Source organism: Muntiacus reevesi, chromosome 2 (assembly GCF_963930625.1).
Source record: "Muntiacus reevesi chromosome 2, mMunRee1.1, whole genome shotgun sequence".
Taxonomy (NCBI): Eukaryota; Metazoa; Chordata; class Mammalia; order Artiodactyla; family Cervidae; genus Muntiacus; species Muntiacus reevesi.
The window spans coordinates 64,283,259-64,299,920 of record NC_089250.1 but is presented as its reverse complement, the minus strand read 5'-3'; the positions used below and the strand labels follow the sequence as shown (position 1 = coordinate 64,299,920).

Genomic DNA, 16,662 nt, shown 5'->3' with positions numbered 1-16,662 from the left:
CCAGCAACATCAGCATCACCTGGGAGCATGTTAGAAATGCAGAATCTCAGGCCTCACACCAACGCTACTGAATCTGAATCTGCGTATTATCATTCCCCAGATGATTAGTAAGCACATTAAAGTTTGAAAAGCACTGCTTTAGGAAAAAGACCTCAAACTTGACGGAAGTTTGTTTGATTTGTCACAATCACCTGGAAGGCTTGATAAACTAGAGATCACTGGGTCCGATACCTAGAATGTCTGATTCAGTGTAGGGTGAGGCTTGAGAATTTGCATTCCTAATAAGCTCCCAAATGCTCTGCTGCTTGTGGTCTGATGTCCACATTTTAAAAACTATTGCTATAATGTAAATCCAATTTTTAAAATCACCTGAAAAGATTAATTCTAATCACCCTTATTAAGTTGACCTAGATTCAAAAAATAATCTCTTCCTCATTGTTTAGCTTTGGATAGAGAATAAAGGGTAGGAAAAAGCAGTTAGCTTAGATCTTTGCTGTTATTTCCCCCCTTTCCCCTTTTACTCACACATATCTTCTGTTTTTGCACAGAGTTTGAAAGATATCAACAACATGATAAGGCAAGGTGAGCAGAGAACCAAGAAGCGAGCAATAGCCATGGATGGTGATGCAGAATCACCTGCCAAACGCCTTTGTCAAGAAAATGATGATGTTTTACTTAAACGACTACAGGATGTTGTCAGTGAAAGAGCAAACCACTAGTGCCCTTCTCATTTCCGTGGTAAAAGCACTTTCAGGTTGTTTTCTAGCAAGTTGGGGCTCTGTTTTTCAAAACAATCAACCCTGAAGGTAGTAAACATCACTGAGTTACAAGAAAAGTTACACCAAAGTTAAGTGGATTTGTTTTTTTTTGTTTGTTTTTTTTTAATTTTTATCCAAAATGTAGTTGACAGATGTATTTTGAGTTGGATTGTAAAGGAATGTTTTTAAGTGCACTTAAAAGGGAATGGTTTCAAGTGCAGTTAAAAAGGAATGGTTTTAAGTGCCTTTTAAGCATATTAATAGTCATAGAATTGTTAAAATATTTGTTCTCTGAGTTTTTCAGACAAAGTAAGGGGAAGCCTTATAATTTTTTTAGCTCACTTTTTAAAATAATCAAGTGTCCTCTCCTTCTGGGCTTTGTCATAAGAGGGTGAATAATCTATTTTTGGTAGGTATGCTTTGAGATGTTTGTGCTCCCAATTTAATATTGAGTAGGGGTTGGGTTCCATGGCATCTAGGCCAGAGGATGATGTACGAGCCTGTCTCTGACCCAGTGTGCTAACTTCACATCCAGGTACCACTGTGGGTTGTCCAGAGGCTTCTCATGCCCTTCCTCTCCTTGAGCAGAAGCATGTTTTTACTTAAACCCATGCACTACCCCACTCCTTGCTTTCCAACCTTAAGCCTTCTTAACCTGGTGTCACAACCTAATAAAAGAGCTACTTGGTCCTTTTTAAAACTATCATCACTTTATTTTCCAAACCATTAACTTAATTATATATGATTATATCATATAACTCTCAAAATAGGACACTGCTTCTCAGGCCAGTAGAGTAAAATACAGAAAAGCATTGTTAGAGACTAAATTTCTTATTAGTGAGGTAATAGCCATGATAATATGTAAGATACTGTTTTTGAGATCATTATAAGATTGATCATTGTCAATGTCTAATTGATTCCTTAAGAATAGTTGAAACCTTTCTCAAAACCATATTAAGACCACCTCATGCCTTATAATTATACTACTCCGTCCATGATGTAGCTGCTTATCACCTCCCACTCTTTGCTTTCAGTATCATCAGCTCATTATGAGTTTCCCATTAGGGTCTGATCACTGGCCCCTTAAGGGTGTTTTCTAGGGCTCCAAATGCCACTTCACAAAGAATCAGCTGTTCAATATTCACTTTTCTAGTGTGTTTCCAGAATCTGGAAGGACGTGAATAAGCCATTCTTAATTAATTTTGAGACATTTTATCAAATGTATGTTTTTTAAACTGCAAACCTTATTTTTTTAATGCTAAATATTTAACTAGTGAAAAGCGAAACTGGCTCAGTCATGTTCGACTCTTTGCCATCGATGGACTGTAGCCTGCCAGGCTCCTCTGTCCATGGAATTCTGCAGGCAAGAATACTGGAGTGGGTAGTGGTTCCCTTCTCCAGGGGATCTTCCCAACCCAGGGATCAAACCCAAGTCTCCTGCACTGCAGGCGGATTCTTTACTGTCTGAGCCACCAGGGAAGCCCATTGAACTAGTAACCCTGGCTAATTTGAATGAGTCTGAAATTTGGCTATTAACTAGTATCAATAATTATGATTATTAGGAATTTTATTTTTAAATTTTAAGAAGAAAAGTGAGTCTGGTCACATTTTACTTTTCTGAAAATTACATCATTTTTTTGTGTAGTATCTACACATGTTACAAGCCAAATAGCATCAAGTCTGTCTTGAATCCTTGTATATATTTTTATGTAGCTATAACTATTATGTCATTATTAATGTGCAAAATGTAAATGAGCATTTGTGCATTGTCTTTATAAGAAAATCTGGATGTGTTTTTATCAGTTTTCTAGACTGTATATTCATGTACATAAAATGGTTAATAAAATATTGGCATTTTTGTGAGATTACTGGATAAAACCTATACTTGTGCTCTTTTCTATGTGACTGGATGCAGTTGTGCAGCCATCTAGAATCTGTGTCTCTAAATATCTGCTTTATATCTTTTAAATGTCTTAGTGTAACTAAATGTAACATTAACGTTAAAACTTAGTGTAACTTAGTGTAACTAGTTAACATTAAAAGTTAATATTCTCAGTGCTTTCCAGGAGCCAGGAAGAGAATGGGGAGTGAATGACTGATTGACAAGTATAGGGTTTTCTTTTGAGGTGATGGAAATAATTTTATAACTTGATATAGGTGGTGATTGCATACCATTGTAAACTTATTAAATGATAGTGAATTTTACACTTTAAAATAGTTATTTTTATGTTGGGAGAATTTCTCCTCAATTGAAAAATGCCTTAGGCACATACAAGAAGCAGAATTATGTCAGGGCCTTGAAATGGATCAAATTACCATACGAATTAAGGAAAAGTCTTCCCTCTTCGAGTGCTTTCAGGTATATTTATTCATTTGAGACTCAAAGCTTTAAAGTTCTTTGCTATTTAAGATATTTTTAATTTTTTTTTAATTAATTTATTTATTTATCCACATTGGGTCTTAGTTTTGATGGCAGGACCTTCACTGGGTCATGCAGGATCTTTGGTTTAGATGCACAGACTCTCCAGTTGGGGCACTTGAGCTCAGTAGGTACTTCCCAGTATATGGGATCTTAGTTCCCTGACTAGGGATTGAACACGAGTCCTCTGCATTGCAAGGCAGATTGTTAACCACTGGGCCATCAGGGAAGTCCCAAGATATTTTTAATTCATTTAAAAAAAATTTTGGCTGTACCAGTCTTCCTTGTGACGAGCAGGGGCTTGGTTGCCCTGCAGCATGTGTGCGTGTATGCTCAGTTGCTCAGTCGTGTCCATCTGACTCTTTGCAACCCCTTGGACTGTAGCCCATCAGGCTCCTGTGTCTGGGATTCTCCAGGCAAGAATACAGGAGTGCGTTACCATTTCCTTCTCCAGGGGATCTTCCCAACTCAGATCAAACCCATGTCTCCTGCATTGGAAAATGGATTCTTAACCACCTGACCACCAGGGAGGTCCTTCTAATTATGTGGTTGTGAGTGAGTGTGAGTGTGAAGTCACTCAGTCGTGTCCGACTCTTTGAAACCCCATGGACTGTAGCCTACCAGGCTCCTCCATCCATGGGATTTTCCAGGCAAAGGTACTGGAGTGGGTTGCCATTTCCTTCTCCAGAGGATCTTCCCAACCCAGGGATCGAACCTGGGTCTCCTGCATACTAGGCAGACGCTCTACTGTCTGAGCCACCAGGGAAGTAATTATGTGGTTAGATTGTTTAAATTTTTTTTTAAAAAGTTTTTTAAAGATGGTAATATTCCTGCTTGTTTTTATTTTGTTCCTTACACTACTTTCACTAAGTCAACAAACCTAATTGGCTATTTACTCTATGCCTGGCCCTTTGCTATGTGCTGGGGATATAAAAGTGATGCAGGCATAGTTCCTGTCCTCAAGGTATATTTGTAGTCCATTAATATAATGGTATAAGCATAGTAGTACAGCACTACACAGAGAGGGATGGTGTTAGCACAGAGTGGATGACTCACTCTGCCTGAGCAGCTGTGTCAGGGAACCTAAAATCACTCTAAGTAGTAGTGTTAGTTGCTCAGTCGTGTCCGACTCTGAGATCCCATGGACTGTAGCCCACCAGGCTCCTCTGTCCATGGGAGTGGATTGCCATTCCCTTCTCCAGAGGATCTTCCCAACCCAGGGATCAAACCTGGGTTTCCTGCATTGCAGGCAGCTTCTTTACTATTTGAGCTACAGGGAAGACCAAAATCACTCTAAAGTGGGGGCCAAATGGTAATTTAGTCCTTGAAGTGAAGTGAAGTCGCTCAGTCGTGTCCGACTCTTTACGACCCCATGGACTGTAGCCTACCAGGATCCTCAGTCCATGGGATTTTCCAGGCAAGAATACTGGAGTGGATTGCCATTTCCTTCTCCAAATTTAGTCCTTAGGGATGACTAACTGCCAGGGCAGTAGAAGACAGAGAGCACAACCAGTATAAAGTCCCAGAGGCATGAAAGTACTGTAGGTTTAGGAATTGCAGATACTTCAGCGAGGTTGAAAGGAAGTGTACATACTCAAAAGTGCAGTGCAAAGAAGGTTAGAAAGGGGCCTTTCTTACTTGGGCTCTAAGGCAGGTTAGAGAGCTCAGGCTTGGTCATTTCCAATGGTTCTCAACATTGGCTGCAGCTGGGGAGTTTTAAAAAACACATCGGTGAATGGGCTTCTCCCCCCAGAGGATTCTGGTTTAGTTGGTTTGGGGAACAACCTAGCTTTAGAATTTTTAAATACTCCCTAGGTAAGTCCAAAATCACTGCCATTGGTGACTGCAGCCATGAAACGTTTGCACCTTGGAAGAAAAGCTATGACCAACCTAGATAACATATTAAAAAGCAGAGACATCACTTTGCCCACAAAGGTCTGTATAGTCAAAGCTATGGATTTTCCAGTAGTCATGTACAGATGTGAGAGTTGGACCATAAAGAAGGCTGAGCACCAAAGAACCTATCCTTTCAAACTGTGGTGCTGGAGAAGACTCTTGAGAGTCCCTTGGACTACAAGGAGGTCAAACCAGTCAATCCTAAAGGAAATCAACCCTGAATATTCATTGGAAGGATTGATACTGAAGCTGAAGTTCCAATACAATGGCCACCTGATGTGAAGAGCCAACTCAGTGGAAAAGATCCTAATGCTGGGAAAGATTGAGGGCAAGAGGAGAAGGGGGTGACAGAAGATTAGCTGGTTGGATGGCATCACCGACTCAATGGACATGAGTTTGAGCAAGCCCCAGGAGATGATGAAGGACAGGGAAGCCTGGCATACAACAATCTGTGGGGTTGCCAAGAGTTGGACATGACTTAGCAACTGAACAACAACAGGTGAGTACCTAAGGTGAGAACCACTGGTATACAGGTCAAGGGGGGCCACTAAAGTGGTTTTTTTTGTTTGTTTCTAGTATTTATTTAATTTAGACTGTGCTGGGTCTTGGTTGCAGGGCTCCCCAAGTGCAGTGGAAAAGAATCCACCTGCCAGTGCAGGAGATGCAGGTTCAGTCCCTGGGTTGCGAAGATCCTCTGGAGAAGGAAATGGCAACCCGCTTCAGTATCCTTGCCAGGAAAATTCCATGGACAGAGGAGCCTGGTAAGCTACAGTCCATGGTGTTGCAGAGTCAGACATGACTGAGCTTGCACACAAGGTGGGGGTGGGGCTGGGGGGGCCAGTCTTAGTTGCAGCACATGGGCTCTTCTATCTTTGTTGTGATCTGTGGGACCCAGCATGAGAACTCTTAGGTGCGGCATGTAGGATCTAGATCCCTGGCTAGGGATTGAACATAGGCCCCCTCCTTTGGGAGCACGGAGTCTTAGCCTCTGGACCACCCGGAAAGTCCCAAAGTGGTTTTTTAATTTTACGTGGATAATGACAAAATCTGATGTTTATTTTAGAGCAGCAGTTCCCTAACTTGCCCAAAGATAAGGCTTACCTGAGACACTTGACTCCTAGGCCCCACCCTTGACCAAAGAATGAAATCTTCAGGAATTTTGTTTCAAGTGATATTTAACCTCAAGCAAATCAGAGACATTTCTAGCAGTGTTTCTCAAATTTTAAGAGCATAGGAATCACCAGGATTGTTAATCTTGTTAAAAATGCAGTCTGGGGGGAAAAAAATGCAGTTTGGTGTTGGGTCTGAGATTTTGCTTTTCTAACAAGCTCTTACCTAACACCAGTGCTGCTCGGCCAAGGACTGTGCTTTGAACAGCAAGTTTTAGGAATCTGGAAGCTATGTGGAGGACTGATTAGAAGATGTTTAGCCTGATGAGAGACAAGTTAGTCATTTTTAACTTGGTTAATTTTACCACCTTCAGGGACATTGACAATGACATCTTTGCATTTTGGGTTGTCACAACGGCATGGGAGGTGGTACCCAGTAGGTAGCTAGCAGACAGAAGCCAGAGATGCTGCTAAACATCCTCCACTGTACGGGGCAGGCTCACAACAAAGAATTATCCAGCCCTAGTATCAGTTGTGCCAATCCCTGAATGAAGTGAACTTTTACCTGGGCAAGAAGAGCTCTGTGTTTCAATGTCCTAGTAGTGGAGATAGAAAAGAAACCACCAAGGATTACCCAACTGAGCAGGTATGGAGTCCTAGTCAGTGATGGCTTTATAAAGAAAATGACTTTCCAGGAAGGATTCATGGTAATAGATTCCAGGTGGGGTAACTAATACACATGAGGGATTATTTAGTGTTGATGATAGATCCTTAATATGTTGAAGAAAATATTCCTGAGGTTTCAGATTCTACCTATGTCAGTGGTTCCATCAAATTTTCCCATGGTAAGAATCACCTTTGCAGGTTTATTAACTATGCAGATTTAAAGTGTAGTACACACACACACACAAAGTGTAGTACACAAACAGCTTTGTTAAGCATCCCAGGCTATTATTCTTAACCCAGGAAGCTCAGAAGGTACCTGTCTAGTAATCAGGAATACAGAGATCTGGGTGCAAACATCTGCCCTGCTACTGTCTCACCAAACCAAGTGGAACTTAACTGCTTACTCACCTCAGTTTGGTCACCATCACTTCAGGAAATAATTAATTATGAAAAATAACATTCATTGTAGAAAACTTAGATTATACATAAGCAAAAAAATAAAAACTATATTCCCACCAACCAGAGGTCATCTTTTCAAATTTAAAAAACATGTATTATGTTTTTTCACTTGAGGAAATTGTGTAAATCTTGTTTTACACTATGATGAATTTTTTCCCAGCTCATTAAGGAAATGAGCTCATACCTCATTTCCAGCTCATACCTCATTGAGGCATAATTTACATAGAATAAAATATACCCATCTTAAATGTATAGTTTGGTGAATTTTAGTAATTATGTATGATTATATAACTACCACCACAGTCTTCATCTTACTGTGTTTTGCTTTATTGCTCTTCACAGATAATTGCTTTTTTTTTTTTTAACTAAAAGTTTGTGGCAACTCTGCATCAAGCAAGTCTTTTGGACTTTGCAACAGTATTTGCTCCTTTCGAATTAGAGTTTTCATCTTTTCCAGATATATGCCCAGGAGTGGGATTGCTGGATCACATGGCAACTCTTATTTTTAGTTTTTTAAGGAACCTCCATATTGTTTTCCATAATGACTGTGCTCGCAGTGACCTCTTTTTTTTTTCGCAGTGACCTCTTGATGTGAATCTTCCTAGACTTTTTTCAGTGAATGTATTATATATTTTTAAAGTATTAGTAAAAATGGATCATATATGTAATTTCATATATCCTTTTTGGTGGTGGTGGTTTAGTTGCTAAGTCGTGTCCGACTCTTGCAACCCCATGGACCTGCCAGTCTCTTCAGTCCATGGGATTCTCCACCAAGAATACTGGAGTGGGTTGCCATTTCCTTCTCCAGGGGATCTTCCCAACCCAGGAAGCAAACCTGGGTCTCCTGCATTACAGGCAGATTCTTTACCTACTGAGCCATGAGGGAAGACTATATCCTTTTTGTGATGTCTAAATTTTACCTCTCTGACAGTATTAATGCTTGTGTTCCAAAGGATTATATTTTTTTTTTTAGTATTTGTTTGACTGTATCGAATCTTAGTAGCGGCACATAGGGTTTTCATTGTGTTATGCAAGATCTTTTCACTGTGATGCACGGATTCTTTACTTGTGGTGTGTGGGCTCCAGAGCAGGCAGCCAGTGAATTATTTATGTTATCATTAAACAAGGAAAGATTAGCACAGTCACTGCAGCCACTGTGGGAGGTGTCCTCGACAAGATGAAGCACAACATTCTGGACCACTATTCTCAGGCCAGTGAATATTCAGCCAAATATATCAGGAACTGCATCACCCAGTTTAGTGCAAGACCAGACAAATACTTCATGCTGGGGCTCCCCTCTGAGAGCACCCCCACTTGGCTGCTACAAGAAGCTGATTGAGTACTATAAGAATGAAGACCTGTCCTTCCAATATGGAAGACTTTCAACATGGATGAGTGTGTGGGCCTTCCTTGAGACCACTGAGAGAGTTACCAGTCCTTCATGTGGGACTCCTTCCTCAAACACATTGACATCCATCCAGAAAACACCTAAATTCTGGATGGGAATGCAGCTGGCCTACAGGCTGAGTGTGATGCCTTTGAAGAGATGATCAAGGCTGCAGGTCTGTTTGTTGGAGGCATGGGCCTTGATGAACACATTGCCTTTTACAAGTCAGGCTCCAGTCTGCTGTCCAGGACCCATGTGAAGATGCTGGCCACGGACACTATACTGGCCAGTGCTTGGTTCTTCAGTGGTAATCTCACCAAGGTGCTCACCATGGCCCTGACAGTGGGCATGGGCACTGACTGTCATGGGTGCTAGAGAGGCAGTGATCCTTATCACAGGGGCTCACAAGGTGTTTGCTCTGCATAAGGCCATCGAAGAGGGAGTGAATTATATGTGGACCGTGTTTGTCTTCCTACAGCATCCCCACATGGTGCTCATGTGTGATGAGGATGCCTCCCTGGAGTTGAAAGTGAAGATTGTCAAGTATTTCAGAGATTAAAAGCTTGTTCATACCAAGTTGATGACCCCTGTGCAATATCAAAGAGAAAGAAATAGAGAAAAGCCAGCCTTTTAAGAAACCATACACTGATTAGCTGATGCTACTTGTAATCTCAAGGACCTCACTGGAACAGGTGGGTCTCTCTAAAGATTGTCTTTAGGAAGACAGAATTCTTTTTCTTTAATCTAGTATGGTTATTAGCTAAATGGGTGAACTTGTTCTTGGTGCTGCCGTGTGGAGTCCAGTCATGGAATTCAACTAATTTATAATTTAATCAGAAAAAAATCACTACATAATTTTGATGTTTGCCCCACAGATTCGGGGTTTTTAACTTTTTATTGTGCCTCTAACACTGTTCATGTGTACAGTATACTCCTGTCAGGAATTTCTATCATTACATGCACTGATTCTCAATTGAGAGGGAGTTTGGGGCTTATGTGTATTGGACAAAACCTCTTTGGAAAGCCTTAAGAGCTTGTCTTGGGTAGCCCTACCCCTTGTTTTAGAATCATTGTTCCAGATTAAGGAACAAACTCAATGTCTAAAATCAGTGTAAGGCAGCAATCCCTTTAGTCAGTAACATGTGCCATGGGAAGAAAACTCTCCCTCACTGTTTTTCCCCAGCTAGGAAAACTTTGCTCAGCTGTTTTTTTCTGCTCTCTCAGTTGGCCTTTCCATGAACTCAGAGGCCTCCTTGAGAGAGGATTCGGGTGGGTGGGACTAAAGAGAAGGCTTTTGCCTATGAACTCAGTGCCTCAAGGGGCCCAGCTTCATCAGACTCCTATCCCTCGGGGACGCTCCAGCACCAGGAGAAAGGCAGAGATCCTGTGTTTTGTTCCAAGGTTTCACTATAGCGCCTCTCTTATATACACTCATTCGTGGGTAGGAAGTTCATGGGGGCAACAGACACAACCAATATTCAGTGTTATGTTGAGCCAGGGGTATGGGGTCAGGGGAAATAGCTTAATTATGAGTTTAGAAACAATACCAGAGACACGTGTTTTCTGTGTCCCTAAGAGTTGAGTGCCAAGAAATATATCAAGTGCTTCTACAGTTGTCTAATATCCTTTCTCCACTTAAAATGTTCTGCCCTTCTAACCTCCCAGGTCTGTGTGGTATGGTCTGATGTCCCCAAAACATCAGGAAGTACACTTTTGCCCCATTACCCTTCACTCCTTGTTCACAGGATGAGTCTATATTCCCTCTTACACCTCAATGGCCTGGAAGCTGCCTCCTCCTCCTTCCAGTGTTTGTGCCTGTTTGAAGTCGCTCCTGCCTCTTATTTCTGGAACGGTCGTTCAGAGTCTGGCTCAGGCTTGTCTTTAACTGCTGTGTTTGGTACCAGCATTTCATTTTCAGCTTTTATACATGATTGTGCTATCGTTCTGTTTTTTGTTGTTGTTGTCCTGTTTTTTGTTTGTTTATTTGTTTCATTTTTTAAGTTTATTGTTATAGATTTATTCATTTTTGGCTGCACTGGGTCTTCGTTGCTGCATGTGGACTTTCTCTAGTTGAGTCGAGCGGGGGCTTCTCACTGCGGGGGCTTCTAATTGCAGTGGTTTCTGTGGTGGAGCACAGGCTCTAGGGCATTCAGGCTTCAGGAGCTGCAGCTCTCAGGCTCTAGAGCACAGGCTCAGTAGTTGTGGCGCATGGGCTAAGTTGCCCTACAGTATGTGGAATCTTCTTCAATCAAGAATCGAACTCATGTCCCCTGCATTGGCAGATGGATTCTTAACCACTGGACCACCAGGGAAGTTCTGTCATTGTGTTTTAACCTAATGAATCAATGGACTTGTTTTACAGTGTGATATTTTCTATTAAATCTAGTACTTTCAAGGAAAAAATACAGAAAGATTTAAAAGGTTTTAGATTTATTTCTTTGTTGAATTTGTTTTAGATACTGGCATTTGGAATAAATTTAGTGAGTCTAATCTTTGCAAAGTTAAGAATTAGACACTATTTAATCTGTAATATTATGATGCAAGTTGGCTAAAACACAAGATATTCATTACATAATGGAGTACCCACAGGCTCCCTTACTTCATTCGGGTCTCTGCTCAAGTGTCAGCTGATAGCACTTCCCAGCCTTTCCTATACTGTTACTTAGCATGTTTTCTTTTTCTTCCCAGAATGTATAATCTATTCATGTATTATCTGAATCCACCACTAGTGAATGAAGCACCATGTAGGTGGAACATTTTTTTCTGTAGTTTTCCCAGAGTATTGAATGATTCATTGAAGGAAGTATGGGCTCGATATTTGCTGAATTAGTGAACTGAAGAAAGAAGCTTAGTGATGCTTTCTCTGTTGTTTTTTTGGTGGTTTTCTTGGCCTCTTGGCATGTGGGAGGTTAGTTCCCCAAACCAGGGGTTGAACCCCACCCCCCACACCCCCCACTGCAGTGGAAACACAGAGTTTTAACCACTGGACCACCAGGGAAGTCCCCAGGTTGCTTTTTATAATAATTATGTCTCACATGTACTAAGCATGTACATACTGCAATGAACAAGGGGGCATATTTGTTGTTGTTGTTCAGTCACTAAGTCACGACCATCTCTTTGTGACTGCAACCACGAAATTAAAAGACACTTACTCCTTGGAAGAAAAGCTATGACAAACCTAGACAACATGTTAAAAAACAGAGACATTACTTTGCCAACAAAGGTCCACATAGTCAAAGCTATGGTTTTTCCAGTAATCATGTATGGATATGAGAGTTGGACCATAAAGAAAGCTGAAAGCCGAAGAATTGTTGCTTTTGAACTGTGGTGTTGGAGAAGACTCTTGAGAGTCCCCTGGACTGCAAGGAGATCAAACCAGTCCATCCTAAAGGAAATCAGTCCTGAATATTCATTAGAAGTACTGATGCTGAAGCTGAAGCTCCAATACTTTGACTACCTGATGCAAAGAGCTGACTCATTAGAAAAGACCCTGATGCTGGGCAAGATTGAAGGCAGGAGAAGAAGGGGACAACAGAGGACGAGACAGTTGGATGGCATCACTGACTCAATGAACTTGAGCTTGAACAAGCTCCAGGAGATGGTGAAGGACAGTGAAGCCTCATATGCTGCAGCCCATGGAGTCACACAGAGTCAAACACGACTGAGTAACTGAACAATGTACTAAGTGAGTGACAAAATGTACTAAGCATTTTCTATGAGCCACACCAAATTCCCATAAAACCCTATAACAAAACTGTTTACAGAGGAGGAAATTAAAGCTCAGAGATTTTAACTTGCCCAAGGTCACAAGATTCAAACCCAAGCACTCTGGTTCTATAGTCCATTTTTTAAAAATTCAGTGAAATCGGGGGGTTTTGTGTGGTAAAATATGTGTAACATAAAACTGATCATTTAATCATTTTAAGTATATAGTTTACTGGCATTAACATTCATGTTGTTGTGCAACCAATCTCCAGAAATTCTTTATCTTCCAAAACTGTAACTTTATACCCATTAAACAACAACTCCCTTTTCCCTGTCCCTCCCTGTCCCTAGCAACCACCATTCTACTTTCTGTTTCTCTTATTTTGACTACTTTCTGATTGGCTTATTTCACTTAGCATAATATCCTCTGGGTTCATGCACGTTGTAGCATGTGTCAGAATTTCCTTCTTTTTAAAGATGAGTAAATATGCCATTATGTGTATTGACCACATTTTGTTTATCCATTCACCCTTGGATGGACTGCAGCCCAATAATCTGTTAACTTTTCAAAACTGTGCCTTTTGATATTAATCTTGAGGTGACAGATTATGGGAAGTGCCAACTGTTTTTCTTAAACTTCTCTCTTTTTTCTGTGGGAAACATTCTTACTTCTTCTTTCTGTTTTGGAATAGATCTCACCCCCATCACACACACAGGAAATTCAACCTGTTGAAAACTTTCCATCCAAAAAGTTGCTCACAAAAAAAAAAAAAAAGTTGCTCACAATAAATATTTGGGGATGGACAGGGGTTGTTAAGTGGTCCAGTAACAATCTTCTCCCTTCACTCCAATCCTTCACTTCCAAACCCTCTCTCCCAGTTGCCTCTTGGGAGCCCTAGATTCCTTGCCTTTATTACATGTTCTCTAAATTTCCTACCTTACCATCAGCTTTCACCAACATCCTGAAAATTGAGTCAGGTTGGCACTGAAAAGGGTCTTTTTCTTCAAGAAACCCTGCTCTCCTGCTCAGAATGCAGTGCCAGCTTATTCCCAGATACTCAGAGCACACTAGATGGGAGAATGTTCAGTTCCCTAAAGCTGCCTTACATGTAAATTATACTTCTCATTAGTAGGGATAATTGACGTTTCCTCAATCTTTTGAAAATATGTGAATAAGAACATCTTACTGTTTTGTTTTTGGTTGTGTTTGTTTATTTTGGCTTCAGCATGTGGGATCTTAGTTCCCTGACCAAGAATCGAACCCGCATTCCCTGCATTGGAAGTGGGGAGTCTTAGCCACTGGACCACCAGGGAAGTCCCCCAAATAAGAGTATCTTAAACATTACTGTGTATATTGGCATACTCTAACTCACAATATAGGAAAATACAATACAGTAAGTCCCCTACAAATGAACAAGTTCCATCCCAAGAGTGCGTTCGTAAGTCCAATTTGTTCATAAGTCCAACAAAGTTAGCCTAGATACCCAACTAACATAATTGACTATACAGTACTATACTGTAAATAGGTTTATAATACTTTTCACACAAATAATATGTAAAAAACAGACCAAAAATAAAACATTTTTAATCTCACAGTACAGTACCTTAAAAAGTACAGTGAAGTGAAGTGAAGTCGCTCAGTCAAGTCTGACTCTTTGCGACCCCATGGACTGTATGTAGCCCACCAGGCTCCTCCATCCATGGAATTTTCTAGGCAAGAGTACTGGAGTGGGTTGCCATTTCCTTCTGCAGGGGATCTTCCCAACCTGGGGATCGAACCCGGGTCTCCCGCATTGCGGGCAGACACTTTACTGTCTGCGCCACCAGGGAATCCCTAATCTTACAGCACAGTACCTTAAAAAGTACAGTGGTGCAGTACAACGCCTGGCATAGAGGCACCGGCATCGAGTCAACAGGCAAGCGTTACTGACTGGAGGAGCGAGAGAGGGTGGGAGATGGTAGAGCTAAAGGATCATCCGCAAAAAGAGGAGGGCAAGCTGTAGTTTCACTCATGCCTGACGTTGATGGCACAGGTTGGGGTTCCTTGCTGGATTCAACTCTATCTACCCACTTGACATGAGTTTGAGTAAGCTCCGGGAGTTGGTGATGGACAGTCAAGCATGGAGAGCTGCAGGCCATGGGGTCGGACACGACTGAGCGACAACTGAACTGAACCCACTTGAAAAAATGGTCCAGTGATGACTGGGTAGTAGCTCTTTTTTTCTCATTGTAGATGACATGGTAGCACTGGATTGCATTCTGAACGGCTGCTGCATCCTTCATGCACTGTTCTACATTCGGCTCCTGTGCCTCAGAAACTAACAGTGCCTCCTCACATAAGGAAAATCCCCTCACCATTTCCATTGTCATGAATCTCTTCCATTCTTCAGTTACTACTTCTTCCTCTTGTCTCTAATCGTCCTTCCTCCGGGCCTCCAATTCCATCAGGCCTTCATTAGTAAGCTCCTTGTGTTGCACAGAAAGTTCCATTGTTTTCACTTGGTGCTTCTTAGCAATACCAGCTACATCACCACTCCTTTTCGCTTGCTTACAGACATCCTGGGCTTGAAATGAAAATACTGTACTACTGTACTCTATACGGTACTGTACACTAAAGTACACAAAAGCATAACCACTTATAGAGGATGCACACAGGTGACCATGGACACCAGACACATGAACTAACTTCCATGTTTGGACGTGCAAATGCACATTTGAGTCTTTTTTTTTAAAGATTTTTTTATGTGGACTATTTTTTTAAAGTCTTTATTGAATCTGCTATAACAGTGCCTCTGTTTTACATTTGTTTTTTTCCTCCACAAAGCATGTTGGATTTTAGCTCCCTGAGTAGGGATCGAACCCAAACCCCCTGCATTGGAAGATGAAGTCTTAACCACTGGACTGCCAGGGAAGTTCCAGGTTTACATCTTTGAAAGTTTGCAATTTGAAGGTTTATATGTGGGGGACTTATTATATATTTGTTTTTCAAATGCAACTCTAAAGATAACCATCCGGTCCCACCCAGCTGATCGGCTCTAAAATGAAAAGTGAAAGAAAAGTGAAAGTGTTAATTGCTTAGTTGTATCCGACTCTTTGAAACCCCATGGACTCTGGCCCACCAGGCTCCTCTGTTCCCGGAATTCTCCAGGCAAGAATACTGGAATAGGTAGCCATTCCCTTCTATAGAGGACCTTCCCAATCCAAGGATTGAACCCAGGTCTCCTGCATTGCAGGCGGATTCTTTACCATCTGAGCCACCAAGGAGGCCCCACCTCACCTTAATAAAAATTCTGAAACTATTTTCCTTGTCAATCACAGTATTTATAACAACTCCCAAATACTAAAATGCCTTTAGTCCTTCTTGAGATAAGGGTCATGTTTTTAGATGAGAAGGATTACTATGTAACAGATATTTAACTTTGAGAAAAGAATATTTTTAAAAAGATCAAAGCCTTCCTTAACATTTGAATTAATATTTGTTAATATGATAAATGATAAATGTATGATATTTATTATCATATATTATCATATGATAATGTAAGAAATGATAAATATGATAAATGATAGCACACTTAGAGTGGAGAAATAGACAAGTATGTATGAGACTTTATTTTGCATGCTATGCAGTAGCACAAGGGTTCTTGGTTGTAACCAACTCCATAGTTGTCAGAAATTTGGGGCCCAAACATTGGGAACCACTAAGCCAAAATGTCCAACCTCAGGACATCATCTCAAGCAGTGGTTGTCACATAATACAAGCATGTTGGAGGTGTGTCAAGTCTGCTAGAGCTGCCATGACAATATACCATGGACTGGGTGGCTTAAACAACAAATTCATTTTCTCAACAGTTCTGGAGGCTGGAAAACCAAAATCAAGGTGCTAGCACAGTTAGTGTTACTGAATCAGGTTCATTTGCCCAATGTGCAGCAAGCCAAATACTGAAACGCCAAGGTTTACAGTCAAAAAAAGTTTATACACAAGACAGCCAAGTGAAGAGATGGGAGAACAAGTCTCAGATCTGCCTCCCTGAAGGCAGAAGGATTGGAGTGCTTATGGGATAAGTAGGATGGTCTAAAAACTGAGCAGGACACTGCCGAGCCCTCCTGAGTACAAAAGCTCTTCCATGTTCCTCCATTTCTCATTTGTAGGAAAAAGGTTTCAGCCTTCTAGATCTTCCCTGAGTTCCAAAGGGCAGATTCAAGCAATTACCTATTAGAGAAATGAGGGAATGAAGAAACAAATGAAAAGCAGTTAAATAGAAA

General features: G+C 41.1%; 1 protein-coding gene, 1 non-coding gene and 1 pseudogene across 3 annotated transcripts in view; 2 read left to right on the top strand and 1 right to left on the bottom strand.

Moving 5' to 3' along the window:
- RBL1 (RB transcriptional corepressor like 1) overlaps positions 1–2,636 on the top strand; it is a 59,722-nt gene extending 57,086 nt beyond the window's left edge. For both annotated transcript variants that reach the window (XM_065921963.1, XM_065921962.1), the window contains one exon: positions 549–2,636. In XM_065921963.1, the coding sequence (XP_065778035.1) occupies positions 549–719 (171 nt within the window). In that variant the 3' untranslated portion in view covers positions 720–2,636. The remainder of the gene's footprint in view (positions 1–548) is intronic.
- Positions 2,637–3,871: 1,235 nt separating this feature from the next.
- On the bottom strand, positions 3,872–3,943 carry TRNAT-AGU (transfer RNA threonine (anticodon AGU)). Its single transcript has one exon. It is a non-coding gene; the product is annotated as a tRNA-Thr (tRNA).
- A 4,541-nt stretch (positions 3,944–8,484) lies between these two features.
- On the top strand, positions 8,485–9,347 carry LOC136157991 (glucosamine-6-phosphate isomerase 1-like; annotated as a pseudogene).
- The last annotated feature ends 7,315 nt before the right edge of the window (positions 9,348–16,662 follow it).